Source organism: Salmo salar, chromosome 09 (genome assembly GCF_965601325.2).
Source record: "Salmo salar chromosome 09, fSalSal1, whole genome shotgun sequence".
Taxonomy (NCBI): Eukaryota; Metazoa; Chordata; class Actinopteri; order Salmoniformes; family Salmonidae; genus Salmo; species Salmo salar.
Genome location: NC_138299.1, coordinates 48,043,581 through 48,071,509, shown reverse-complemented (window position 1 = coordinate 48,071,509; position 27,929 = coordinate 48,043,581). Strand labels below are relative to the sequence as shown.

Below are 27,929 nucleotides of genomic sequence, written 5' to 3'. Positions count from 1 at the left end.
ACTGTTAGTACTGTTATTACTAGTTTATTACTGTTAGTACTGTTATTACTAGTTTATTACTGTTAGTACTGTTATTACTAGTTTATTACTGTTAGTACTGTTATTACTAGTTTATTACTGTTATTACTGTTATTACTGTTAGTACTAGTTTATTACTAGTTTATTACTGTTAGTACTGTTATTACTAGTTTATTACTGTTAGTACTGTTATTACTAGTTTATTACTGTTAGTACAGTTATTACTGTTAGTACTATTAGTACTGTTATTACTAGTTTAGTACTGTTATTACTAGTTTATTACTGTTAATACTATTAGTACTGTTATTACTAGTTTAGTACTGTTATTACTAGTTTATTACTGTTAGTACTATTAGTACTGTTATTACTAGTTTATTACTGTTAGTACTGTTATTACTAGTTTATTACTGTTAGTACTGTTATTACTAGTTTATTACTGTTATTACTAGTTTATTAGTTATTACTGTTATTACTAGTTTATTACTGTTATTACTATTAGTACGGTTAGTACTATTAGTACTGTTATTACTTGTTTATTACTGTTAGTACTATTAGTACTGTTATTACTAGTTTATTACTGTTATTACTAGTTTATTACTGTTAGTACTGTTATTACTAGTTTATTACTGTTAGTACTATTAGTACTGTTATTACTAGTTTAGTACTGTTATTACTAGTTTATTACTGTTAGTACTATTAGTACTGTTATTACTAGTTTATTACTGTTATTACTAGTTTATTACTGTTAGTACTGTTATTACTAGTTTATTACTGTTATTACTGTTAGTACTAGTTTATTACTAGTTTATTACTGTTAGTACTGTTATTACTAGTTTATTACTGTTAGTACTGTTATTACTAGTTTATTACTGTTAGTACTGTTATTACTAGTTTATTACTGTTATTACTAGTTTATTACTGTTAGTACTGTTATTACTAGTTTATTACTGTTATTACTGTTAGTACTAGTTTATTACTAGTTTATTACTGTTAGTACTGTTATTACTAGTTTATTACTGTTATTACTGTTAGTACTAGTTTAGTACTAGTTTATTACTGTTATTACTGTTAGTACTAGTTTATTACTAGTTTATTGCTGTTAGTACTGTTATTACTAGTTTATTACTGTTATTACTAGTTTATTACTGTTAGTACTGTTATTACTAGTTTATTACTGTCATTACTAGTTTATTACTGTTAGTACTGTTAGTACTAGTTTATTACTGTTAGTACTGTTAGTACTAGTTTATTACTGTTAGTACTGTTATTACTGTTATTACTGTTAGTACTGTTATTACTGTTATTACTAGTTTATTACTGTTATTACTGTTAGTACTAGTTTATTACTAGTTTATTACTGTTAGTTCTATTAGTACTGTTATTACTAGTTTATTACTGTTATTACTGTTATTACTGTTAGTACTGTTATTACTAGTTTATTACTGTTATTACTGTTAGTACTAGTTTATTACTAGTTTATTACTGTTAGTACTGTTATTACTAGTTTATTACTGTTAGTACTGTTATTACTGTTATTACTGTTAGTACTGTTATTACTAGTTTATTACTGTTATTACTAGTTTATTACTGTTATTACTGTTAGTACTGTTATTACTAGTTTATTACTGTTATTACTAGTTTATTACTGTTAGTACTAGTTTATTACTAGTTTATTACTGTTAGTACTGTTATTACTAGTTTATTACTGTTAGTACTGTTATTACTGTTATTACTGTTAGTACTGTTATTACTAGTTTATTACTGTTAGTACTGTTATTACTGTTATTACTGTTAGTACTGTTATTACTAGTTTATTACTGTCATTACTAGTTTATTACTGTTAGTACTGTTAGTACTAGTTTATTACTGTTAGTACTGTTATTACTAGTTTATTACTGTTAGTACTGTTATTACTAGTTTATTACTGTCATTACTAGTTTATTACTGTTAGTACTGTTAGTACTAGTTTATTACTGTTAGTACTGTTATTACTAGTTTATTACTGTTATTACTGTTATTACTGTTAGTACTAGTTTATTACTAGTTTATTACTGTTAGTACTGTTATTACTAGTTTATTACATCCTACAGTGTAATACATTATGTTTATTACATCCTACAGTGTAATACATTGTTATTATATCCTACAGTGTAATACATTATGTTATTACATCCTACAGTGTAATACATTATGTTTATTACATCCTACAGTGTAATACATTATGTTATTACATCCTACAGTGTAATACATTATGTTATTACATCCTACAGTGTAATACATTATGTTTATTACATCCTACAGTGTAATACATTATGTTATTACATCCTACAGTGTAATACATTATGTTAATACATCCTACAGTGTAATACATTATGTTTATTACATAAAATTGTCCTCAAGGTGTTGTCTTATATCTTGTAAAATAATATTTTTTAAAAACAGGCGTTATCAGTCTTCTATCTGCTCTTTGTCGTTTCTTCCAGGTGTTTGAGATCAGAAACACGGAGGACCTGACAGAGGAATGGCTTAGAGAGAAGCTTGGGTTCTTCGGTTAAGAACACTGTTGCTTATGTTTCCTTCCTCAGTGTAGCGATTTATCTCCCCATACAATCTCCTTCTTCCCCCCCACAACGTGTGCCAGTTTCCTGAGTCTATATGAAATGGAACACTCCTACTGATGCAGACAGGTCATTCCGTCAACTATAGAAGCAAAACAAGGGAACTTGAAAGGAGTTGTCATGGCGGCAAATGTTTTAGATTTTGAGTTATGTTTGTTTATTACATAATTATGACTTGATTAGATTCTAACACTTTTTTTTATTTTTTCCCCATTTCTACTATAATTAAAATAAAGGTTTGGATAGTGGATGGAGTTTGGGGACCTGTTATTTTTATCAAGTCATAAAGATATTACTTGTGAGAGGATTGTGTGTCTGTAGATAAAACACTTAACATCTATTTTTGATTCTTTCTGATATATTTTCAAGATGGAAGCGTCACCAGGCTCGAAGCACTTTTGACTCGCATCGCACAATCATAGCCACACGTTGAATTTGGATGTAAAATGTATCTTTGATTATCGTGGATTTAAACACCTTTTCTCTTTCTGCTTGGAAAGGTCAGTATAAAGAAATTAAATGCATGAATTTTTCCCGATATTATGTTTAGACGACAACAAATGATCATCCAAATTACAATAACAACAAAAAAAAGACAGCTAAAATTTCATTCACAACCTGATGGGTGTAGAGACTCTCTTTCCTGAAGTTTTGGGGGGAAAAGAGGTAAAGGAATTATGCATATTAATGCTGTTATTCACTAACTACCAATTATTAAAAAATAAATAAAAAAAACAGCATCTAACAATCCTTGAGAGTCACTGACAGTTTGTGGGACATAAAGGACAGTTGGATATCTCTGTTCATCTTTGTTTAGAGGAGAAACAGTGTGATACTTTGCCCAAAATAGCACCTAATTCCCTACATGCTAATGCGCTACCCTATGGGCCCTGGTCAAAAGTAGTGCACTATATAGGGAATAGGGTGCCATAGGGCCCTGGTCAAAAGTAGTGCACTATATAGGGAATAGGGTGCCATAGGGCCCTGGTCAAAAGTAGTGCACTATATAGGGAATAGGGTGCCATTTTTAAAAAGCATAATGAGACTACCGCTTTCAACATCCATATGGATGAACTGTACTGGAACATTTTGGTTGTTTTCTGAATCGTGCAATCAGCTGGTGTCTATGTGAATTAACGAAAAGTGTATGTGAAGCTAATGTTCACGGGTCCTCTGAAGGAGAGAGGAGAGGACGGGGTCCTCTGAAGGAGAGAGGAGAGGACGGGGTCCTCTGAAGGAGAGAGGAGAGGACAGGTCCTCTGAAAGAGAGAGGAGAGGACGGGGTCCTCTGAAGGAGAGAGGAGAGGACGGGTCCTCTGAAGGAGAGAGGAGAGGACAGGTCCTCTGAAAGAGAGAGGAGAGGACGGGGTCCTCTGAAAGAGAGAGGAGAGGACGGGGTCCTCTGAAGGAGAGAGGAGAGGACGGGTCCTCTGAAGGAGAGAGGAGAGGACGGGGTCCTCTGAAAGAGAGAGGAGAGGACAGGTCCTCTGAAAGAGAGAGGAGAGGACGGGTCCTCTGAAAGAGAGAGGAGAGGACGGGTCCTCTGAAAGAGAGAGGAGAGGACGGGTCCTCTGAAAGAGAGAGGAGAGGACGGGTCCTCTGAAAGAGAGAGGAGAGGACGGGTCCTCTGAAAGAGAGAGGAGAGGACGGGGTCCTCTGAAAGAGAGAGGAGAGGACGGGGTCCTCTGAAAGAGAGAGGAGAGGACGGGTCCTCTGAAGGAGAGAGGAGAGGACGGGGTCCTCTGAAGGAGAGAGGAGAGGACGGGGTAATCTCTAACAGCATGTGGAGCACATGTTATGCCAAAGACCGATACGATTTAAACTAGCTACAAATTCCAAAGTAAATACGGGGAGCTACAGTAGCGAATCGTTTGAACTGTTTGTGACTGAGCTGCGTCTGCTTGTGAAAGACTGTGATTATGCAAAAGATGAGATGGTCAGGGAATACACTCACTGCGAGTGAAAGAGAAACTTTTGAATGTTGGAGGCTGGGCAAAGGTATCGACGTAGCCAGATTTCACGAGCTAGCGGATCAGATGAAAACCATTTTGAGCGCATCACGTGAGCAAGCAGTCAGGCAGCCATCAAAGCATGCCTGCCGGTGCTCAGAGAGAGCGCGCTTCAGAACGACACACACTCAAAACGTGGATATTGTGGGTACAAAGTGCATGGTGAAGCAAAAAGGCCAGCAGTGTAGTAAATATGAAAAATAGAATCACTTTGCATAAGTGTGCAGAGTTTACCATGGGAAAGCAGTACACACAGTGAATAAAAATGAAATGTCAATCAAAGGAGTTAAATTTTGATTAACTATATATTGATTCAGTGACACAGAAAAGTCAGACATCACAAACAGAGTAAGCCTGACATTGAGATAGGAGCACAGAGATAAAGTTCGAACAAGACACTGGTGCACAGGTAAATGTTATTCCTCTGAATGAGAACCACAGCTTGACATCGGAGCCAGGCGCAGACTGACTGGTTATGGTGGTGAACAGCTCACAGTAAAAGGCACATACGTATACTTTTTAAAACGCAAGGAAAGTGACATGTTGGACTTTTTATATTGACACTAGAGCACATGCAGTGCTAGGTCTTAATGTTTAGAGACGGACCTCATCAACCTAGTGTTATCAGGGACCGCATCGGTGGAGACAGAGAATGTCATGGAGGAGTTTTATGATATATATATATTTTTTTTACAGGAATAGGACTATTCCCAGGAGAATGTACCAGTCACCTTGACCCAAAGCAAACCCCTGTGGTCTACCCACCATGAAAGATATCCCCTTGCTCTCCACGCCCGTCTGAAGAAAGAGTTGGAGAGAGCATGGAGCAATCTGATATCGTCACCAAGGTCAGTTGTTGACGAGCAGCAGACTTTGCTCAATTCACCCTGCACCCTGAGGTTGTCAGTTAGTTACAAGGAAGTGTTTTGCAAAATGGACACAGAGACAAAAACATTAAAAGAGGTACTACGACAGGTCAGCTAGACCACTGCCACAACTGAATGAACGGAGAGTCGGGTTAGAATCCAGGAGCATGGCCACTGGGAACCAGCAGTCGTCATCCAACCAGCTGACTCTGAACGTTTGTATCACGTCCGCACCGCAGAAGGATCGTCGTCACCTACTGAACACAAAATAAAAAACACACTGACGAGATTAACTGTTCGCCCTGAAAGAGAATGTGATGGACTGAACACACACACACACAACACCACACACACCATGCTTACCCGAAAACACCACAATAAATGTTTACTGACACAGAAGCATGCTCAGCTTCATGCCACACAAGGTCAAGAAGAGAGGTCAAGCCCAGAGCTGTCCTAGATCTGTGAAATGTCAAAGGGTGTAGGCGGATCGCTGCCCTAAAAGAGTTCCAGACTGTAAACTTGTTATTGAACAGTTAACTTGAAATGCTTTGATATTGCATGTCTTTGAAATGTTGTCATGGCTACGGTGAAAAGCAGAGTTGCTGAGAAATCTTGGTACTAAAACATTGTTTCAGAGTCTGTTATGTTGACGCAGAATGTAATTGGTGCAGAACACATGAAGAGAACTGGCCACTCCTCATAGCCTGGTTCCTCTCTAGGTTTCTTCGTAGGTTCTGGCCTTTCTAGGGAGTTTTTCCTAGCCACCGTGCTTCTACACCTGCATTGCTTGCTGTTTGGGGTTTTAGGCTGGGTTTCTGTACAGCACTTTGTGATATCAGCTGATGTAAGAAGGGCTTTATAAATACATTTGATTTGACATGCTTGAGTTCATACTACAGATCATGTATTCAAAAGAAATGCTTGAAAATATGTAGAACATTTTTATTAAAAAATAAAATAATGTAGTAAGGGAGATGTAATATTCATATGTGTTAACATACTGTATTGTAATTGGTTTGCGTTCTACTGTCATATACTGTGCTATGATTGGTTTCGGTCGTGAGGTCATTGCAGTTGATCGTTGCCGGAGACACATGACAGTCAGAATATGTTTTAGTATTTTCTCATTAATACCTGCATTCTGTTATGTATGATGTAACAATGTAAATTGTTGATCTGTATTTTGAATTAAAAAATAAATAAAAAATCCCCCCCCTGAATTAAAAAAAAAAAACACATGACAAGCTAATAAAGGGCTACATTTTATTATTTTGTACAAAGACTGTGAAACAAGACACTTAGCGACCTCTTTATTGTCGGCCATTGTTCACTTTTCGTCATCGCCCTTTCATCTCTGACCAATGGCGTTTCAGTAGACTGCTACAGGCTATTTATTATATTTAATTTTGTATTATTTTATTTATTATTATTTTTAAAGTGTGAGTGTTGTGTTCGACTGTGACACCAATCAGGCCTTCACCGACTGGAATTGCCCCCCCATGTGTTAGATGGTGGGTTTTTTATTTTGTTTAAATTAAGTACAAGGGAGTTATACTCCAGTCTAGTAGGTGGCGGTAATGCAACATTTATTAGATGCCAACCGCCGTTAAACCTCAGCGAAGAAGAAATGCGAATTTGAAGAAGAAGTTAAAAAAACGAAGTAAAAATCATGAAGTCTGTGATCATCAGGTCAGAGCACTAGAAAGATGCCCGAGTTTATAAACTTGGATGACCGTTCCAAAAAATATTTTTTTACCCCCCCCCGTTGGAGCTCGTTTCTTCCCGACTACCCAGTTGTCTTGGAAGCACTGAAAGTCAGAGATGCCCGAGTTCCCAGTTGTTTTGAACGCAGCATCCCTGTTTCCCCTCCTGTCTGTGTTCTGTAGTTCCTCTCTTCGCTCCAGAAGGGTGACACATCTCTCTGGTTTGATATCAGCCAGCAAGAAACACAAAAATGGCGTTCACATTCGCGGCCTTTTGTTACATGCTTGCTCTATTGCTTACCGCCGCTCTCATTTTCTTCGCTATTTGGCATGTAAGTAGCTATATTGGTATCATAATCAAAAACAGTATGACTTGAACTATAATGATCTAGCTAGGCTATATAGATAACCAACGATTTGTTTTGCAATGAACCAGTCGCAAACAAGGCTTGTCATTCGTTAGTTTAACTAACCAAGAATGAATGGCAACATATCCGTACTGTTTGACCGAAAAGACCCGAGGCATTTTGTTCTTCATTCGCTTATCAAAAATATCTGGCCTACCTTTTCTAAACAAACATTTAGTTAAACGTCAGCCAGCTAGCAAACTACATCCGTTAACGTTACCAGAGTTAGCTAAATGGTAACGCTATCACTTTATACTAGCTAGGTAGATAACTATACTGAACAAAAATATAAAACGCAACAATTTAACCATTTTAATGAGTTACAGTTCATATAAGGAAATTTCGATTGAAATAAATCCATCATTAGGCCCTAATCACAGCCATACGCCCAGCCAATCGGAATGAGTTTTTCCCCACAAAAGGGCTTTATTAGACAGAAATACTCCTCAGTTTCATCAGCTGTCCGGGTGGCTTGTCACACCAACCCGGATGTGGAGGTCCTGGGCTGGCGTGGTTACACGTGGTCTGCTGTTTTGATGAAGATTGGGCATACTGCCAAAATCTCTAGAACGATGGAGGTGGTTTATAGTAGAGAAATTATCTGGTGGACATTCCTGCAGTCAGCATGCCAGTTGTACGCTCCCTCAATTTGAGACATCTGTGGCATTGATGTGACAAAATTGCACATTTTAGTGGCTTTTTATTGTCCCCAACACAAGGTGCACCTGTGTAAAGATCATGCTGTTTTAATCAGCTTCTTGATATGCCACACCTGTCAGGTGGATGGATTATCTTGGTAAAGGAGAAATGCTCACTAACAGGGATGTAAACAAATTTGTGCACAACATTTGAGAGAAATAAGCATTTTGTGCGTCTGGAACATTTCTGGGATATTTTATTTCAGCTCATGATACATGGGACCAACACTTTGCGTTTTATATTTTTGTTTAGTGTAGTTAACGTTAGCTTCCTACATTTCAAACGGGTGAACACTGTAGTTGACTAGCAAGCTAAACTAGCTAGTTTATGCAGTCATTTACCAGGGCCTTGTCGTTAGGTGATGGAAATCACCTGATTTGATTGCTGTCATTCTCCGACATGTTTCCTTATTCTCGGTCATGTTTCCTTTTTTGGCCCAGTCATCTAGATTCTAACCTTTCATTTCTACTTAGATATCTTCGATCCTTTTGAATCGTCCCATTAGCTAAAGACTTACTGTGTTGGGGTTCCACTTCCTAATCCCCAGACTCACATGTTGTTGGCCCTAACACTGTACCCAAACTGTCCACAGGCGTGCGCAAATAGATTTTGTCCCCCCCACACCAAACGTGATCACGAAAATATCAAAACAAACTCTGAACCAATTATATTAATTTGGGGACAGGTCGAAAAGCATGAAACATTTATGGCAATTAAGCTAGCTAGCTTGCGGTTGCTAGCTAATTTGTCCTGGGATATAAACGTTGAGTTGTTGCATACTCCTACAATTAATCCACACACAAAACGATCAACCAAATCGTTTCTAGTCATCTCTCCTTCCAGGCTTTTTCTTCTTTGGACTTTATATGGCGTTTGGCGTCTCATAGTTACCATGATGACCGACCAAACTAAGTTTGTCTTTCAATCACCTACATGGGTATCTGCTTCTATAAACCAATGAGGAGATGGGAGAGGCAGGACTTGCACCTCTTTCAACGTCACAAATAGAACTGACTTCTATTTTAGCGCTTGGCAACGCAGACGGTCTTTGGCGCGCGTGAGCAGTGTGGGTGCAATAATTGAATAACGTATGTTTTAAATTTATTTTTGCAACTCTCGTGCACGCGACGCAAGTGGTGTGGTCAACATGTTATGCTTGTTGTAGGCAAGTTGTACCGGAGGACATTGAAAAAATAAATAGGACGATATGTGTTCTTTATGAAAGACAACAGCTGTTAATGTTTCCCTCACTGCATATGGCCATTGGCCAGGACATTTGCAATCTGCAGCCTTTGTTTTTGTTCTATGATCCAGTCGTCTTTGTCATACAAGAATGGGGAAGAAGTAATTGACTTACACATGCATATTTTCTCTCCAGATCATTGCATTTGATGAACTGAAGACTGATTACAAGAATCCAATAGACCAATGTAACACATTAAATCCGGTAAGTAAAGACAATGTTTGCAAGGGGACATCTTTCTCCTGACTTCTTTGACTGCATACTGTTCTGCTTTCTATAATATGTGCAGTCAGGCTGGATGAAGTTACGGCCTGGCGGTCAGGCTGGAAGAGGTTACGGTCAGGCCGGATGAGGTTATGTCCTGGCGGTCAGGCCGGATGAGGTTATGTCCTGGCGGTCAGGCCGGATGAGGTTACGGTCAGGCCGGATGAGGTTACGGTCAGGCCGGATGAGGTTACGGTCAGGCCGGAAGAGGTTACGGCCTGGCCGGAAGAGGTTACGGCCTGGCCGGAAGAGGTTACGGCCTGGCCGGAAGAGGTTACGGCCTGGCCGGAAGAGGTTACGGCCTGGCCGGAAGAGGTTACGGCCAGGCCGGAAGAGGTTACGGCCAGGCCGGAAGAGGTTACGGCCTGGCCGGAAGAGGTTACGGCCTGGCCGGAAGAGGTTACGGCCTGGCCGGAAGAGGTTACGGCCTGGCCGGAAGAGGTTACGGCCAGGCCGGAAGAGGTTACGGCCAGGCCGGAAGAGGTTACGGCCAGGCCGGAAGAGGTTACGGCCTGGCCGGAAGAGGTTACGGCCAGGCGGTCAGGCCGGATGAGGTTGCGGCCTGGCCGGATTATAACCTAACTGTTATTAATATATAGTGATCTTGTCAGTTGTCAAGCTCTTAACACTTAGTTTTTTGTAATCTGCTTTTTTTTTTAATGTTCCATTTTTAATGGCATAAAGACAGTTGAAAAGGTCTAAAAGAATTGAACGTTTGTACCGATCTCCGATATAAAATGCCGTTTCGGTCTCCAGTCTGTCATTCTGCACAGACGTCTTTTTCAGTCAACGAATCTCAAGAGGTGTTGGGACTAATTTACAGCAGGGTTATTGATTCAAGCCTCAACTTTCTGTGCTCATTGGTATTAGAAATGACCTGGCATTATCGACCAGGCTCTATGCAGTTCATAGGATGTCTTGTCTAAGGCCGTCACACCTCGACTCAGTCAGCCTAACATCCTCAGGAGTTGAGTCCAATGAGGTAGTTAAGTAAATGGGGGGGGAAAGTCATGTGTACAACATTTCTCATTGTCACTACGTTGCATTGTTTCCTGTGTGTGTGTGTGTGTGTGTGTGTGTGTGTGTGTGTGTGTGTGTGCGCCTTCTGTGTCACCCAGTGTATTTTCCCCGTGAGATATTTAACGATCGGAGAGTACAGTATAGCTTTGTAGGGTAGACGGGAGTTTCAACCTGTTTTATCAGACTTCTATGTTTCCATGTAGGTAAAGGGCTCTTGACTTTTTTTCTTCATTTCATACTGTTTTTTTATTTATTTATTTGAAACATCAAAGTGTAATGAAAGTGGGTGAAGATTAAACCATTTTAAGAGAAACCTCTTTTCAAGCTGGGCTGAAATGTATTTGGCAACACTTTTATTCTAAACGTTAAGGCTGCATCCCTATGAGCTCTGGTCTAAAGTAGTGCACTATATAGGGTGCCATAGAGCTCTGGTCTAATGTAGTGCACTATATAGGGAATAGGGTGCCATAGGGCTCTGGTCTAAAGTAGTGCACTATATAGGGAATAGGGTGCCATAGTGCTCTGGTCTAAAGTAGTGCACTATATAGGGTGCCATAGTGCTCTGGTCTAAAGTAGTGCACTATATAGGGTGCCATAGAGCTCTGGCTTAAAGTCGTGCACTATATAGGGAATAGGGTGCCATAGAGCTCTGGTCTAAAGTAGTGCACTATATAGGGAATAGGGTGCCATAGAGCTCTGGTCTAAAGTAGTGCACTATATAGGGAATAGGGTTCCATTTGGGGCGGTCTTGGTCAGTAGGAGGTTTAGTTATATTACACAGGAAGAGGGTTCATCTAAAGCATTGGGACGTGCAGAGACACATGGACGTGTAGGTACCAATGTTGTTATTGATGACCGCAGTGCTACATACAGAGGTTAACTGAAAAGACTTGCAAATGCTCAGAGCATGACAGCCAACTTCTGTTTGCATGTAGTGTTTTGATAAGAGGCGGCAAGTAGCCTAGTGGTTAGAGCGTTGGTCCAGGAACCGAAAGGATGCTAGATCGAATTCCCGAGCTGACAAGGTAAAAATCTGTCGTTCTGCACCTGAACAAGGCAGTTAACCCACTGTTCCCCGGTAGGCCGTCATTGTAAATAAAAATGTTGTTCTTGACGGATTTGCCTAGTTAAATAAAGTTTACCAAAAAAATGTAGTACCCCTTTTAATATCCCTAATATAAAATTACCCATTATACCCAGCATTTACTATTATATAATACAATTTTTTCCAAAGGAGATTATTTTATTAAGTCAACGTTTTTGAAGTGGGGTTTAGCCTCCATTTTAGTTCTGAGAATACTAGGCTAGGGTGACTATAATATTTAAAGAGTATTCTAGTCGCAGTGACAGATCTCCTACAGTTTTGGTCGTGGGATTTTGTGAGGACAGACAGGAGGCATTTTAAACCAGAAGTTTATGGGATTAAATAACACATTAACTGTGGGTCTCAGGACGGGTTAATCCGTGGTTTGTGTTACCCTCGCCTGGACTATTCAGTTGTAGTGTTGCACCACAACCATATACTGCCTTTCTATGACTTAATTAAGGCAGTCAATACAAAAGAGCAGTTGGGGAAGAATCAGTAACAAAATAATGGAATGCTGTAAAATGTTGAGTATTTTCTCTCAAATTGCTTTCTAGACTTGTGTTTTTAAGGGTAGTTTGCGAACACGACAGTAGATGTGATTTTTGGCTCAACCTTTTTACATTAACATCTGGTGTTCGGGAACGGAGAATCTTAACACCCTCGAGCTCAGCATTTATTATTTTTTTTATTTTTTATTTTTTTAGAGAGATCACTGATTGGATAGTAAAGACATTAGGTCACTGATTGGATAGTAAAGACATAAAACCAATTGATTCATCTAGGTGTAGTGCACCTCCCAAATGGCACTCTGTTCACTATATAGGGCACTAGCTTTGTCCAAGGCAATTTAGACCAGAAGCCATATGGGCCTTGGTCAAAGGTAGGGCACTAATATATAGGTAGTATTGTGTTCAATCAGTATTGTTGTAATTGTCATTTACAAATAAAACAAATAAAAATTGTCCCTTGTGTGGTGCAACAATATTCTACATTGTGGACGCGCAGTGTTTATGTTCTCTGTCTCCATGTGAGAATACGACACGTTGCCAGGTTTACTTTCCTTGGATAGCCATTTTAGCATAAACTAGACTGAAGGAGAAAGGAAACAGCACACTGCTCTTGATAGTATCGCTGATATTTTATAAGCTTAAAGACTGTATTCTGGTAACATTAGATGTTGAGTCTATATACCAGCATTCCCCATGTGAGGGGGCTGGCAGCACTCGCTCACTATTTGGGAGACAGAGATACTATTAATATCCACAATAGAGGTCGACCGATACCGATTATTGGAGGACCAAAAAAAGACCATACCTATTAATCACCCGATTTATTTATATATATATATATATATATATATATATATATATATATATATATATATATATATATATTTTTTTTAAAGATATTAAAAAAAAAAAAAAAAAAGTTTTACTTTTATTTATTTTAATGTTTTATTTGTAAATGACAATTACAACAATACTGATTGAACACTTATTTTAACTTAATATAGTACATCAATAAAATCAATTTAGCCTCAAATAAATAATGAAACATGTTCAATTTGGTTTAAATAATGCAAAAACAAAGTGTTGGAGAAGAAAGTAAAAGTACAATATGTGCCATGTAAAAAAGCTAACGTTTAAGTTCCTTGCTCAGAACATGAGAACATATGAAAGCTGGTGGTTCCTTTTAACATGAGTCTTCAATATTCCCAGGTAAGAAGTTTTAGGTTGTAGTTATTATAGGACTATTTCTCTCTCTACGATTTGTATTTCATATACCTTTGACTATTGGATGTTCTTATAGGCACTTTAGTATTGCCAGTGTAACAGTATAGCTTCCGTCCCTCTCCTCGCTCCTACCTGGGCTCGAACCAGGAACACATCGACAACAGCCACCCTCGAAGCAGCGTTACCCATGTAGAGCAAGGGGAACAACTACTCCAAGTCTCAGAGCGAGTGACGTTTGAAACGCTATTAGCGCGCACCCGGCTAACTAGCTAGCCATTTCACATCGGTTACACCAGTCTCATCTTGGGAGTTGATAGGCTTGAAGGGGTGGGTATAATTTGTGGAACGTTCCAACAGGAACGGATGTTCTTATAGGCACTATAGTATTGCCAGCCTAATCTCGGGAGTTGATAGGTTTGAAGTCATAAACAGCGCAATGCATTGCGAAGAGCTGCTGGCAAACGCACAAAAGTGCTGTTTGAATGAATGCTTACGAGCCTGCTGCTGCCTACCACCGCTCAGACTGCTCTATCAAATCATAGACTTAATTATAACATAATAACACACAAAAATACGAGCCTTAGGTTATTAATATGGTCAAATCCGGAAACTATCATCTCGAAAACAAAACGTTTTTCCTGTCAGTGAAATACGGAACCGTTCCATATTTTATCTAACGGGTGGCATCCCTAAGTCTAAATATTGCTGTTACATTGTACAACCTTCAATGTTATGTCATAATTACGTAAAATTCTGGCAAATTAGTTCGCAACGAGCCAGGCGGCCCTAACTGTTTCATATACCCTTACTCTGCGTGCAATGAACGCAAAATGACACAATTTCACCTGGTTAATATTGCCTGCTAACCTGGATTTCTTTTAGCTAAATATGCAGGTTTAAAAATATATACTTCTGTGTATTGATTTTAAGAAAGGCATTGATGTTTATGGTTAGGTACAGTCGTGCAACGATTGTGCTTTTTTCGCAAATGCGCTTTTGTTAAATCATCCCCCGTTTGGTGATGTCGGCTGTCTTTGTTAGGAAGAAATAGTCTTCACAGTTCGCAACGAGCCAGGCGGCCCAAACTGCTGCATATACCCTGACTCTTGCAAGTGAAGTGACACATTTTCCCTAGTTAAAATACATTCATGTTAGCAGGCAATATTAACTAAATATGCAGGTTTAAAAATATATACTTGTGTATTGATTTTAAGAAAGGCATTGATGTTTATGGTTGGAGCAACGTGTACCTAAGCGATTATATGCAACGCAGGACAGGCTAGATAAACTAGTAATATCATCAACCATGTGTAGTTAACTAGTGATTATGATTGATTGATTGTTTTTTATAAGATAAGTTTAATGCTAGCTAGCAACTTACCTTGGCTTCTTACTGCATTCACGTAACAGGCAGGCTCCTCGTGGAGTGCAATGTAAAGCAGGTGGTTAGAGCGTTGGACTAGTTAACCGTAACGTTGCAAGATTGAATCCCTGAGCTGACAAGGTAAAAATCTGTCGTTCTGCCCCTGAACAAGGCAGTTAACCCCCGTTCCTAGGCCGACATTGTAAATAATGTGTTCTTAACTGACTTGCCTAGTTAAATAAAGTCAAATAAATAAATCGGCCAAATCAGCGTCCAAAAATACCGATTTCCGATTTATGAAAACTTGAAATCGGCCCTAACTAATCGGCCATTCCGATTAATTGGTCGACCTCTAATCCACAAACAAACTTCATTCTAGAGCTGAATATGTTTTGAAGTATAACTATTTTAGGTTTGATGATGAATACCTCCAAATGAATGGAACATCGATGGGCTCCACATTCGCTCCGAGCTATGCTAACCTTTATGTGGGTCTATTTGAAGAACGTTATGTCAATAATGAAAACAAATATTCATTTTTGAATAAAATCCTGAAGTGGTATCGATATATTGACGACATTTTTTTGCATATGGGAAGGAACTGAACAAGAGCTGTCAGATTTTATGGCACTACTCAATGACATTGACCCCAATCTCAAATTCACTATTGAAAGTGACACTCAACGCGTTTATTACCTCTATGTGGATTGAGAAATGAAATGGAACCCTGTTTACAACTCTGTATAGAAACGAAACGGACAGAAATACTCCACCCTGAGCCATTAAAAAGAGGACTTCCTAGAAGCCAGTTTTTCCAAATAAATGATATCATTACGTGTTCCACCACCCATGTTATTTACATTATTAAATGTCCATGTGGGCTCTGCTATGTCGGTAAGACCTCCCGCTCTCTCAAACAGAGAATTAGTGAACATAAAAGTTAAATCAGGAGAAACGACAGGGATTTTCCAGTCGCAGTACATTTTAATGACCTGAAGCATGACATTCCTACCTTTTTAGATTTTGTGGCATAGAGAAAGTTAAGATGTCAGACAGGGGAGGTGATATTAATAATACTCTGAGTAAAAGAGAATGTTTTTGGATTTTCACCGTCCAGACATTATTTACTAAAGGACTTAATGATGAAATGCCTATGTATGTTATGTTGTGAATTTGAACATGAATTATCTGCCTATTTAAGATAATTCTGATGTTTTTCGTACGATGTACCCAATGATTAATGAAAACTTGCTGTGTCCTCATTGTGGTTTTATGGATGTGTTTAATGCGTCTTATTTATACACTTTTGTAGTGTTTGTGAAATGCATATTATGTTTGGTAGCACTTATTTATTTTCCCTTTGCCTCCAACCCCTTTCCATGTGTGGAATGGATGTGGGTGGAGCTAGGTCTACATAGGGGTGCTGATTAAAAAAAATTCACAAAAGCTCTGACGAAGGCCCCGAGGCCGATGCGTAAAGCTCTGACGAAGGCCGTGATACTATCAAGAGCAGTGTGCGGTTTCCTTTCTCCTTCATCCTGTTTCAACTGTTACCATGCACCTGCTGAAAGATTGCTCAGATGTGCGAGTGCCTTTTGAATTTAGCATAAACTAGACTAACGTAGGCCTAACCGGAGAAATAAAAACCTTTCTGATAAGGGAATTAGGCTACAACGTCACCGTGGAAACGGGTGCTGAGCGAGGACAACAACGCGGTAGATGGGTTACGCAGCCTGCACAAAGTGCAAGCATGTAGGCCGATTTGTTTCCAATAATTGTTAATAAGCCTATTACATAATTTTTTATTTAACTAGGCAAGTCAGTTAATAACAAATTCTTATTTAAGGTCCCGTGTGGCTCAGTTGGTAGAGCATGGTGTTTGCAACGCCAGGGTTGTGGGTTCGATTCCCACGGGGTACCAGTACGGGAAAAAAAATGTATGAAATGTATGCATTCACTACTGTAAGTCGCTCTGGATAAGAGCGTCTGCTAAATGACTAAAATGTAAATGTAAAATTTACAATGACGGCCGACACCGGCCAAACCCGGGACGACGCTGGGGCCAATTGTGCGCTGCCCTATTGGACTCCCAATCATGGCCGGTTGTGATACAGCCTGGATTCGAACCAGGGTGTCTGTAGGTACGCCTCTAGCTCTGAGATGCACTGCCTTAGACCGCTGTGCCGCCTCCTTTACGCAGGCTTTCGTTCATTAGACATACACAGGCCATATAAAAGGGTAAACGTGCAACTGGCAAAGGTTTGAGTAGCCTACTAAATAAATATAGACTACATTAGATTCTGTTCATTTGAGTGGAATATTTCTCGCATAGAACACAGAATAACAAGCCGACTAGGTAAATAGATAATCTGACAATCTACTATGTGCTTGTCAGATTTGTTCTATTCATTACTTGTTTTGTTTGTAGAAGAAAAGTACATGTGGAATGTTCCAGCATTTTCAAAGTACGCATCGGCAGAAATATAGATTTTTCTTGTTACGTATATTTTTTGGAGGGGGGGGGGGGGGGGCGTGGCTGACAGTGCCACAGCTAAATGACTTCAGCAGAAACGCTGCTGCACTGCTATTGGTCAGGGCTCATAAGGAATAGGGTTCCATTTGGGACATAGACATACATCTAGTCTAGTGTAACATGATATCTGCTATCACATGTTACAATATAGCAGTGCTGGAACGATCCTCTCCATCTGTGGGCTTTGGTGGGTCATCACCCCACTTCTCCACAACCTCTCTTCATTGGATGTGTGTCTTTTTTTTTTTATGCCTGAGCCTACACCAGATTATGTCACAGTAGCCCTGTCCCTGTCCTATGGGACAGATGGAATATTCCTTACAGAGTGCACTACTTTACATCAGAGCCCTACGGGTCCTGGTCAAATGTAGTGCACTATTTAGGGAATAGGACGCACTCGTGGCATAGTCTGCTGCCCTGGAACAGGCTGCTGCCCTGGCTGCTGCTAATGTTATGGAAGCTACTGTCTAGAAGCTACTGCCTAGTAATGTTATGGAAGCTAGTGTCTAGTAATGTTATGGAAGCTACTGTCTAGAAGCTACTGCCTAGTAATGTTATGGAAGCTACTGCCTAGTAATGTTATGGAAGCTACTGCCTAGTAATGTTATGGAAGCTAGTGTCTAGTAATGTTATGGAAGCTAGTGTCTAGTAATGTTATGGAAGCTAGTGTCTAGTAATGTTATGGAAACTACCGTCTAGTAATGTTATGGAAACTACTGTCACAGAAGCTAGTGTCTAGTAATGTTATGGAAACTACCGCCTAGTAATGTTATGGAAACTACCGTCTAGTAATGTTATGGAAGCTACTGTCACAGAAGCTAGTGTCTAGTAATGTTATGGAAACTACTGTCTAGAAGCTACTGTCTAATAATGTTATGGAAGCTAGTGTCTAGTAATGTTATGGAAGCTACTGTCACAGAAGCTAGTGTCTAGTAATGTAATGGAAACTACTGTCTAGTAATGTTATGGAAACTACCGTCTAGTAATGTTATGGAAGCTACTGTCACAGAAGCTAGTGTCTAGTAATGTTATGGAAACTACTGTCTAGAAGCTACTGTCTAATAATGTTATGGAAGCTACTGTCACAGAAGCTAGTGTCTAGTAATGTAATGGAAACTACTGTCTAGTAATGTTATGGAAACTACTGTCTAGTAATGTTATGGAAGCTAGTGTCTAGTAATGTTATGGAAACTACTGTCTAGTAATGTTATGGAAGCTACTGTCACAGAAGCTAGTGTCTAGTAATGTAATGGAAACTACTGTCTAGTAATGTTATGGAAACTACTGTCTAGTAATGTTATGGAAGCTAGTGTCTAGTAATGTTATGGAAGCTAGTGTCTAGTAATGTTATGGAAGCTACTGTCTAGTAATGTTATGGAAGCTACTGTCTAATGTTATGGAAGCTAGTGTCTAGTAATGTTATGGAAGCTACTGTCTAATGTTATGGAAGCTACTGTCTAGTAATGTTATGGAAACTACTGTCTAGTAATGTTATGGAAGCTAGTGTCTAGTAATGTTATGGAAACTACCGTCTAGTAATGTTATGGAAGCTACTGTCACAGAAGCTAGTGTCTAGTAATGTAATGGAAACTACTGTCTAGTAATGTTATGGAAACTACTGTCTAGTAATGTTATGGAAGCTACTGTCTAGTAATGTTATGGAAGCTACTGTCTAATGTTATGGAAGCTACTGTCTAATGTTATGGAAGCTAGTGTCTAGTAATGTTATGGAAGCTAGTGTCTAGTAATGTTATGGAAGCTAGTGTCTAGTAATGTTATGGAAACTACCGTCTAGTAATGTTATGGAAGCTACTGTCACAGAAGCTAGTGTCTAGTAATGTTATGGAAACTACTGTCTAGAAGCTAGTGTCTAGTAATGTAATGGAAACTACTGTCTAGTAATGTTATGGAAACTAGTGTCTAGTAATGTTATGGAAACTAGTGTCTAGTAATGTTATGGAAGCTACTGTCTAGTAATGTTATGGAAGCTACTGTCTAATGTTATGGAAGCTAGTGTCGTTATGGAAGCTAGTGTCATGGAAACTACCGTCAAGTAATGTTATGGAAACTACCGTCTAGAAGCTACTGTCTAGTAATGTTATGGAAACTACTGTCACAGAAGCTAATGTCATGTTATCGAAGCTACTGTCTAGAAGCTAGTGTCTAGTAATGTTATGGAAGCTACTGTGTAATGTCATGTTATCGAAGCTACTGTCTCAACAGTTTGCCTAAATTGTTCTGTTAGTCCCAATATCTATTTAAATAATGTTAATGGTGTCCTCTGTACTGTAACATTTGTTGTACAAAGGCAACAATTATTCTATGACCAACACAACATGCAAGTCTTGCACACATTTTCAGTCTCTAATTTCTACATAGCAGTCAGGACATTTGTCAGTTTTTTTTAGTTGAGTACATTTCAGTGTAATTTCTTGTTGTGACTACCTCAGTGTAAGGATACTGTGTTGTTTACATGTTCATCCAGCTGGTGCTCCCGGAGTATCTCATCCATGTGTTCTTCTGCGTGATGTTCCTGTGTGCTGCAGAGTGGCTCACCCTCGGTCTCAACATGCCACTGCTGGCCTACCACGTCTGGAGGTACGTTCAAGGGGTTTTATTTGTCACTTTAAGCAATGTACACATGCTATTGTTTTCCCTCAGTGAAAACAGTAAAACACTTTCTTTGAAAACATTCTAACCATTGTATATATTTCTTTATGCAACATTCACCTTCCAATGGCAATTGTCATGGTTCATGATTTGTTAAAACCATTTAATGAATCTCAGCCTGGATGACAGATTTAATTTCTCTTGGATATGCGCCACTTGCAATTCTGCAGTGTTGTTTCTACGGAAACCAATGTAATGGACTTAACCATGCTGACTACAGCTAAATGTGTCATGTTTTCAATCAGGTTTGTGAGGAAATGTGTCCTGTTTCTATAAGTAAGCTTGTCTGTTGAATGCGTTTCTATAAATAGGCCTAAATGTGTTTCTCTGCAGGCACAAACTCTTTACTTTTAACAGATTCAAACCCTGTGGACCTTTTTTTTTTTTTTTTAAATAGTCCCGCTGCTATGAACCAACATGTTTCCTGGTTAATCATTTGTTGAAAAACAGCAACATGTGTGCTGACTTCCACTCGTCATGTTTCTCTGCAGGTATACGAGCAGGCCGGTGATGAGTGGTCCAGGCCTCTATGATCCAACTACGATCATGAACGCTGACGTCTTGGCCTACTGTCAAAAGGAGGGCTGGTGCAAACTGGCCTTCTACCTCCTCTCCTTCTTCTACTATCTCTACGGGTATGTTATTATCTCTACCTCCTTCTACTATCTCTACGGGTATGTTATTATCTCTACCTCCTTCTACTATCTCTACGGGTATGTTATTATCTCTACCTCCTTCTACTATCTCTACGGGTATGTTATTATCTCTACCTCCTTCTACTATCTCTACGGGTATGTTATTATCTCTACCTCCTTCTACTATCTCTACGGGTATGTTATTATCTCTACCTCCTTCTACTATCTCTACGGGTATGTTATTATCTCTACCTCCTTCTACTATCTCTACGGGTATGTTCTCTACCTCCTCTCCTTCTTCTACTATCTCTACGGGTATGTTATTATCTCTACCTCCTACTATCTCTACGGGTATGTTATTATCTCTACCTCCTTCTACTATCTCTACGGGTATGTTATTATCTCTACCTCCTTCTACTATCTCTACGGGTATGTTATTATCTCTACCTCCTTCTACTATCTCTACGGGTATGTTATTATCTCTACCTCCTTCTACTATCTCTACGGGTATGTTATTATCTCTACCTCCTTCTACTATCTCTACGGGTATGTTATTATCTCTACCTCCTTCTACTATCTCTACGGGTATGTTATTATCTCTACCTCCTTCTACTATCTCTACGGGTATGTTATTATCTCTACCTCCTTCTACTATCTCTACGGGTATGTTATTATCTCTACCTCCTTCTACTATCTCTACGGGTATGTTCTCTACCTCCTCTCCTTCTTCTACTATCTCTACGGGTATGTTATTATCTCTACCTCCTTCTACTATCTCTACGGGTATGTTATTATCTCTACCTCCTTCTACTATCTCTACGGGTATGTTATTATCTCTACCTCCTTCTACTATCTCTACGGGTATGTTATTATCTCTACCTCCTACTATCTCTACGGGTATGTTATTATCTCTACCTCCTTCTACTATCTCTACGGGTATGTTCTCTACCTCCTTCTACTATCTCTACGGGTATGTTCTCTACCTCCTCTCCTTCTTCTACTATCTCTACGGGTATGTTCTCTACCTCCTCTCCTTCTTCTACTATCTCTACGGGTATGTTATTATCTCTACCTCCTACTATCTCTACGGGTATGTTATTATCTCTACCTCCTTCTACTATCTCTACGGGTGTTATTATCTCTACCTCCTTCTACTATCTCTACGGGTATGTTATTATCTCTACCTCCTACTATCTCTACGGGTATGTTATTATCTCTACCTCCTTCTACTATCTCTACGGGTATGTTCTCTACCTCCTCTCCTTCTTCTACTATCTCTACGGGTATGTTCTCTACCTCCTCTCCTTCTTCTACTATCTCTACGGGTATGTTATTATCTCTACCTCCTTCTACTATCTCTACGGGTATGTTCTCTACCTCCTCTCCTTCTTCTACTATCTCTACGGGTATGTTATTATCTCTACCTCCTTCTACTATCTCTACGGGTATGTTCTCTACCTCCTCTCCTTCTGTCTCTACGGGTATGTAGTAATAACTGATCTGCCTTAAAGGCTGAGTTTCGTTTTGAGCTCATGTCCTCTGATTAACTTCTATGGGCTACGTGTGACGCTAACCTGCGGGACACAGCCAGTGAAATATCAGGGCGGCAAATTCAAAAACAACAAAATGTCATAATTCAACTATTTTAAAGATACACTTCTCCTTGATGTAACCACATTGTCCGATTTCAAAAAGGCTTTACAGCGAAAGCAAAACATTAGATTATGTTAGGAGAGTACATAGACAAAAATAATCACACAGCCATTTTCCAAGCAAGGACATGTGTCAATAAAACCCGAAGCACTAACCTTTGATGATCTTCAACAGATGACACTCCTAGGACGTTTTGTTCACATTTATATCCAAAAACAGCATTTTACATTGGCGTGTGATGTTCAGAAAATGTATTCCCACCAAAACTTTCAGTGAATGTGCACATCAATTTACAAAAATACTCATCATAAACGTTGACAAAATATAACAATTATTTAAAAGAATTATAGATAGACTACCCCTGGATGCAACCGCTGTGTCAGATTTTAAAATAGCTTTACGGAGAAAGCACATTTTTCGCCATCACAGCAAGCTATACAGACACCCGCCAAGTTTGGGGTCACCTAAACTCAGAATTAGTATTATAAATATTCTCTTACCTTTGCTGATCTTCATCAGAATGCACTCCCAGTACTGCTGCTTCCACAATAAATGTTTTTGTTCGAAATAATCCATATTTATGTCCAAATACCTCCGTTTTGTTTGTGCGTACAGAGCACTATCCAAAGGCATAACGCGCGAGCGCTGTACCAGAGACAAAGTCAAAATGTTCCATTACTGTACTTAGAAGCATGTCAAACGCTGTTTAAAATCAATCTTTATGGTATTTTTTACATAAAATTGCGATAATATTCTAACCGGACAACCGCATATTCATTCAAGAAGAAAAAGGAACGGCGCGCTCGCGGGATCGCGCATATCCAATCCCTTTGTCCACAGATTGACTGAGCTCCTATTATCTGCCCAGTGACAGGAGAATGCTGAAAGAACTTTCTGAAGGCTGTTGATAGCCAATGGAAGCGACCCCACAAACTGTAGTTTCTCTTTTGATTCTCTGACTTTCCACTTCCTGGTTGGATTTTTCTCAGGTTTTTGCCTGCCATATGAGTTCTGTTATACTCAGACACCATTCAAACAGTTTTAGAAACTTCTGTGTTTTCTATCCAAATCTAATAGTAATATGCATATTCTAGTTTCTGGGCTAGAGTAGTAACCAGTTTAATTTGGGTACGTTTTTCATCCGGCTGTGAAAATACTGCCCCCTACACCAAGTTAACTGAAGTGTCTTAATGACTAAAGTTTCTTTTTCTTACAGGATGATCTACGTGTTGGTGAGCTCTTAGACGGCTCAGAGATGAAGAGGGGAAAGATCTGCATGTTGGAGATAACTGGTTTTAGTGGCTGCAGGAGAAGCTGAAGAGGGACCTGCTGCGAAGACCGACCATTCACCACTCAGTGATTCAAGATGGCTGCCGTTTTCAAGAGGCTGGGTTGACTCTCAACACCAAAGCAGTGCAGAGCGTCATTACTATACAAAAACATATTTTTTTAAATGAATATTATTTGTTTCAGTCGCAGCTGTCCTCTCATTCAACAGTCAACACAATGCTTTTTGAGAGGAAGAATGACTGACCTCAGAATCATACTTTTCCATTATGATGCTTTTAACAATTTTATTTACTAATCTCTTTTTGCCCCAACAAATTAGAACAGATATTCCGTTCCGATTTGCATCGTCAGTTAATAATAAGCAGGCCGCTCTGAATCTAACACTTAATTGACTATTAGGAAATGTGGATGTGAATTAGATGCCGAGCTTTTAAAAATGTATTTAAGGTATGCAATGGGGGGGGAGGGACTTTTATCATAATTACATTGTAAAATAGTTTTCTTTCCCAGACACATTTACAAGTTGAACGCATGAGTAGTCTTGATCATGGGATGGAAAATGTATTGCACAAACGAGGACAATCCGTATGGTTGTCTTAAAGTATTTGATATTTTTTTTAGGTTTGCCATGCTTTCTGTCGTCTCATTCTACTTTTATAGCCCTTGTCATACATCCTTTCTTTAACGGGTGTTTTTTTTTACCCTTGTCAGTAGATGCTATTTGATGTGTGAAGCTATAGAAATCCCAAGTAGTGATTTCTGAAATGTGTGATCATGAAAAGTTCCTTACGAGGAATATCTGTAACCATTGAACCTGTTATGAGCTCAAAGACAAATCTAAACAACCAACTCCATAATGTTCTGTTAGTCCCCCCCATCTAAACAACCAACTCCATAATGTTCTGTTAGTCTGCCCCCATCTAAACAATGTTCTGTTAGTCCCCCCCCATCTAAACAACCAACTCCATAATGTTCTGTTAGTCTGCCCCCATCTAAACAATGTTCTGTTAGTCCCCCCCCATCTAAACAACCAACTCCATAATGTTCTGTTAGTCCCCCCCCATCTAAACAACCAACTCCATAATGTTCTGTTAGTCTGCCCCCATCTAAACAATGTTCTGTTAGTCCCCCCCCATCTAAACAACCAACTCCATAATGTTCTGTTAGTCTGCCCCCATCTAAACAACCAACTCCATAATGTTCTGTTAGTCCCCCCCCCATCTAAACAACCAACTCCATAATGTTCTGTTAGTCCCCCCCATCTAAACAACCAACTCCATAATGTTCTGTTAGTCCCCCCCCATCTAAACAATGTTCTGTTAGTCCCCCCCCATCTAAACAACCAACTCCATAATGTTCTGTTAGTCTGCCCCCATCTAAACAATGTTCTGTTAGTCCCCCCCCCCATCTAAACAACCAACTCCATAATGTTCTGTTAGTCCCCCCCCCCCCATCTAAACAACCAACTCCATAATATTCTGTTAGTCCCCCCCCATCTAAACAACCAACTCCATAATGTTCTGTTAGTCCCCCCCCATCTAAACAACCAACTCCATAATGTTCTGTTAGTCTGCCCCCATCTAAACAATGTTCTGTTAGTCCCCCCCCATCTAAACAACCAACTCCATAATGTTCTGTTAGTCCCCCCCCATCTAAACAACCAACTCCATAATGTTCTGTTAGTCCCCCCCCCCCCATCTAAACAACCAACTCCATAATGTTCTGTTAGTCCCCCCCCCCCATCTAAACAACCAACTCCATAATGTTCTGTTAGCCCCCCCCATCTAAACAACCAACTCCATAATGTTCTGTTAGTTCCCCGCCATCTAAACAACCAACTCCATAATGTTCTGTTAATCCCCCCCCATCTAAACAACCAACTCCATAATGTTCTGTTAGTCCCCCCCCCATCTAAACAACCAACTCCATAATATTCTGTTAGTCCCCCCCCATCTAAACAACCAACTCCATAATGTTCTGTTAGTCCCCCCCCATCTAAACAACCAACTCCATAATGTTCTGTTAGTCCCCCCCCATCTAAACAACCAACTCCATAATGTTCTGTTAGTCTGCCCCCATCTAAACAATGTTCTGTTAGTCCCCCCCCATCTAAACAACCAACTCCATAATGTTCTGTTAGTCTGCCCCCATCTAAACAATGTTCTGTTAGTCCCCCCCCCATCTAAACAACCAACTCCATAATGTTCTGTTAGTTCCCCCCCATCTAAACAACCAACTCCATAATGTTCTGTTAGTCCCCCCCCCCCATCTAAACAACCAACTCCATAATGTTCTGTTAGCCCCCCCCATCTAAACAACCAACTCCATAATGTTCTGTTAGTCCCCCCCCCCCCCATCTAAACAACCAACTCCATAATGTTCCGTTAGTCTCTTGTCCACATGCCCCTCCCATCATGATTTTTAACATTTATTCTAGATGAAATGTTTCACTCCAATTACATTACAACCTGATAAGGATGTTTGTATTTCTAAAAAAGAAAATCAAGAATGTTATCCTAGTGTTTTCTGTATTTCCCACTCTGTAAAATCAGACAGGAGGTTGGTGTGTGTGTTATACATTCATATGTTTTGGGGCTTTAACTTCAATGTATTCATACTAGAGTAGCTCATTTCACCTAGTGAATGACAACTTGAATTATGAATCCAAATAAACCTACCCCCAACTATACTCTGTGTACCAGAATGTTTTTTTTTTTTTCTGAGGTTGCTAGGGCTGAGCTGTCACCCCAGAACAAGTGCTGCTGGGATAGAAACCTTTTCATTTAAATCTGAGTGGTATACTACGTCATTTAGCAGACGCTAATTAATGGACATTTGTGTAGGGGTTGATCATTTTCCCTTAAGAAAAATGTAAGTCTCAAAGTGGAATTTACTAATAACTTCAGAAGTATTTTTAAACCTAAAATACGCCACAAGTTTTACATTTTTCCCACAACTGGGTGATCAAATTAAGATCCTACATCAGTATGACTTTCACCACTCTCTGTTGCACACATCAGCCAATCAGGGTGAATGTTGATAATATAGGCCAAATCAACCTCTACTCCGGGTTAGAAGTAAACATATCTACCTCCATGTAGTATATGCTACGAATTCAGATTTTGTTGTGGATAACATTAGCTACGCTAGGTAATAGAGTACGGGTTAGCTACAAAAATACTAACGTTGTTTCGGTTGCTAGACATTCGCGTTGAACTTATAAATTAATGATCTTTACCCATTGATTCTTGAATATAACTTATAAATGCTTCATGAACTTAGTTAAATTGTCCTACCTCATCAGAAACCAAAGTGTCCAGTGTGGAAAATACTTTTTCACCAGTTCCAAATGGTTTCCTTTACCTTATCTTGGCTCAGTTTCAAAATGTTCATTGTGAATCTAGTGATCCCTGAGCCCTGCCAGTACCCTTAGTTGGAGAAAGAAACCCGATGTATAATGTTGGGGCCCGTCCGGCTCGGCTAGCAGAGCTCTAGTCTGAGATGGCAAATACCCAAGCTGCAGTACCCCTCTCCTCAAAGTCCTCGACACCAGGCAGGACCAGCGGGCCTGGAGGGACAGGGTCATCAGCTTGACTAAGGGACCACGTCCTTTCCTCTCCACCAGTGTCTTCACACCCACCTGGGTTAATTCACCACAGCAGGTTCTCCTTTATGAAACTCTGGCTGATCAATCTAATGCATGTCAGTGGAGAAGCGCAATGCTCCGTCGACGACAACTGATCTGTTTGTGCCGTCTTGTCAATTACTAGCCTGGTCCCAGATCTGTTTGTGCGATAACATATAGCACTACGGTCGTGTATTACTGATCTCTGCTACAATTGCTGCGTTTACACAGGCAGCGTAATTCAGATTTTTTTTGGTTCAATTATTGGCAAATAATCCAATTGAGCTGCCTGTGTTAACTCAGCACCACTGTACAAGAGTCCTTAAGGAGACTAAGGTCGATACGAAAGCACCCGAAACAAGTAAAACCCATTCTAGTCACACCGACCAACACCGAGGTCCTGGCAGAAAGACCCTGGACATTCAGGCAGCAAAAGAAATGAAAAGCCAGATCATGTGTCCCAAATAGCACCCTATTCTAGATCAGAAAA

The 27,929-nt window shown here is 39.5% G+C and overlaps 1 protein-coding gene across 1 annotated transcript; it reads left to right on the top strand.

Annotated features, from left to right (window-relative positions):
• The first annotated feature begins 7,371 nt into the window (after positions 1-7,371).
• On the top strand, positions 7,372-26,503 carry LOC106611446 (protein cornichon homolog 1). The gene is made up of 5 exons (XM_082955813.1): positions 7,372-7,549; positions 9,702-9,770; positions 20,052-20,164; positions 20,728-20,871; positions 23,741-26,503. Exons 1-5 carry the CDS (start codon positions 7,469-7,471, stop codon positions 23,766-23,768), a joined length of 435 nt encoding a protein of 144 aa, XP_082811939.1. The 5' UTR covers positions 7,372-7,468; the 3' UTR covers positions 23,769-26,503.
• Positions 26,504-27,929: the final 1,426 nt, after the last annotated feature.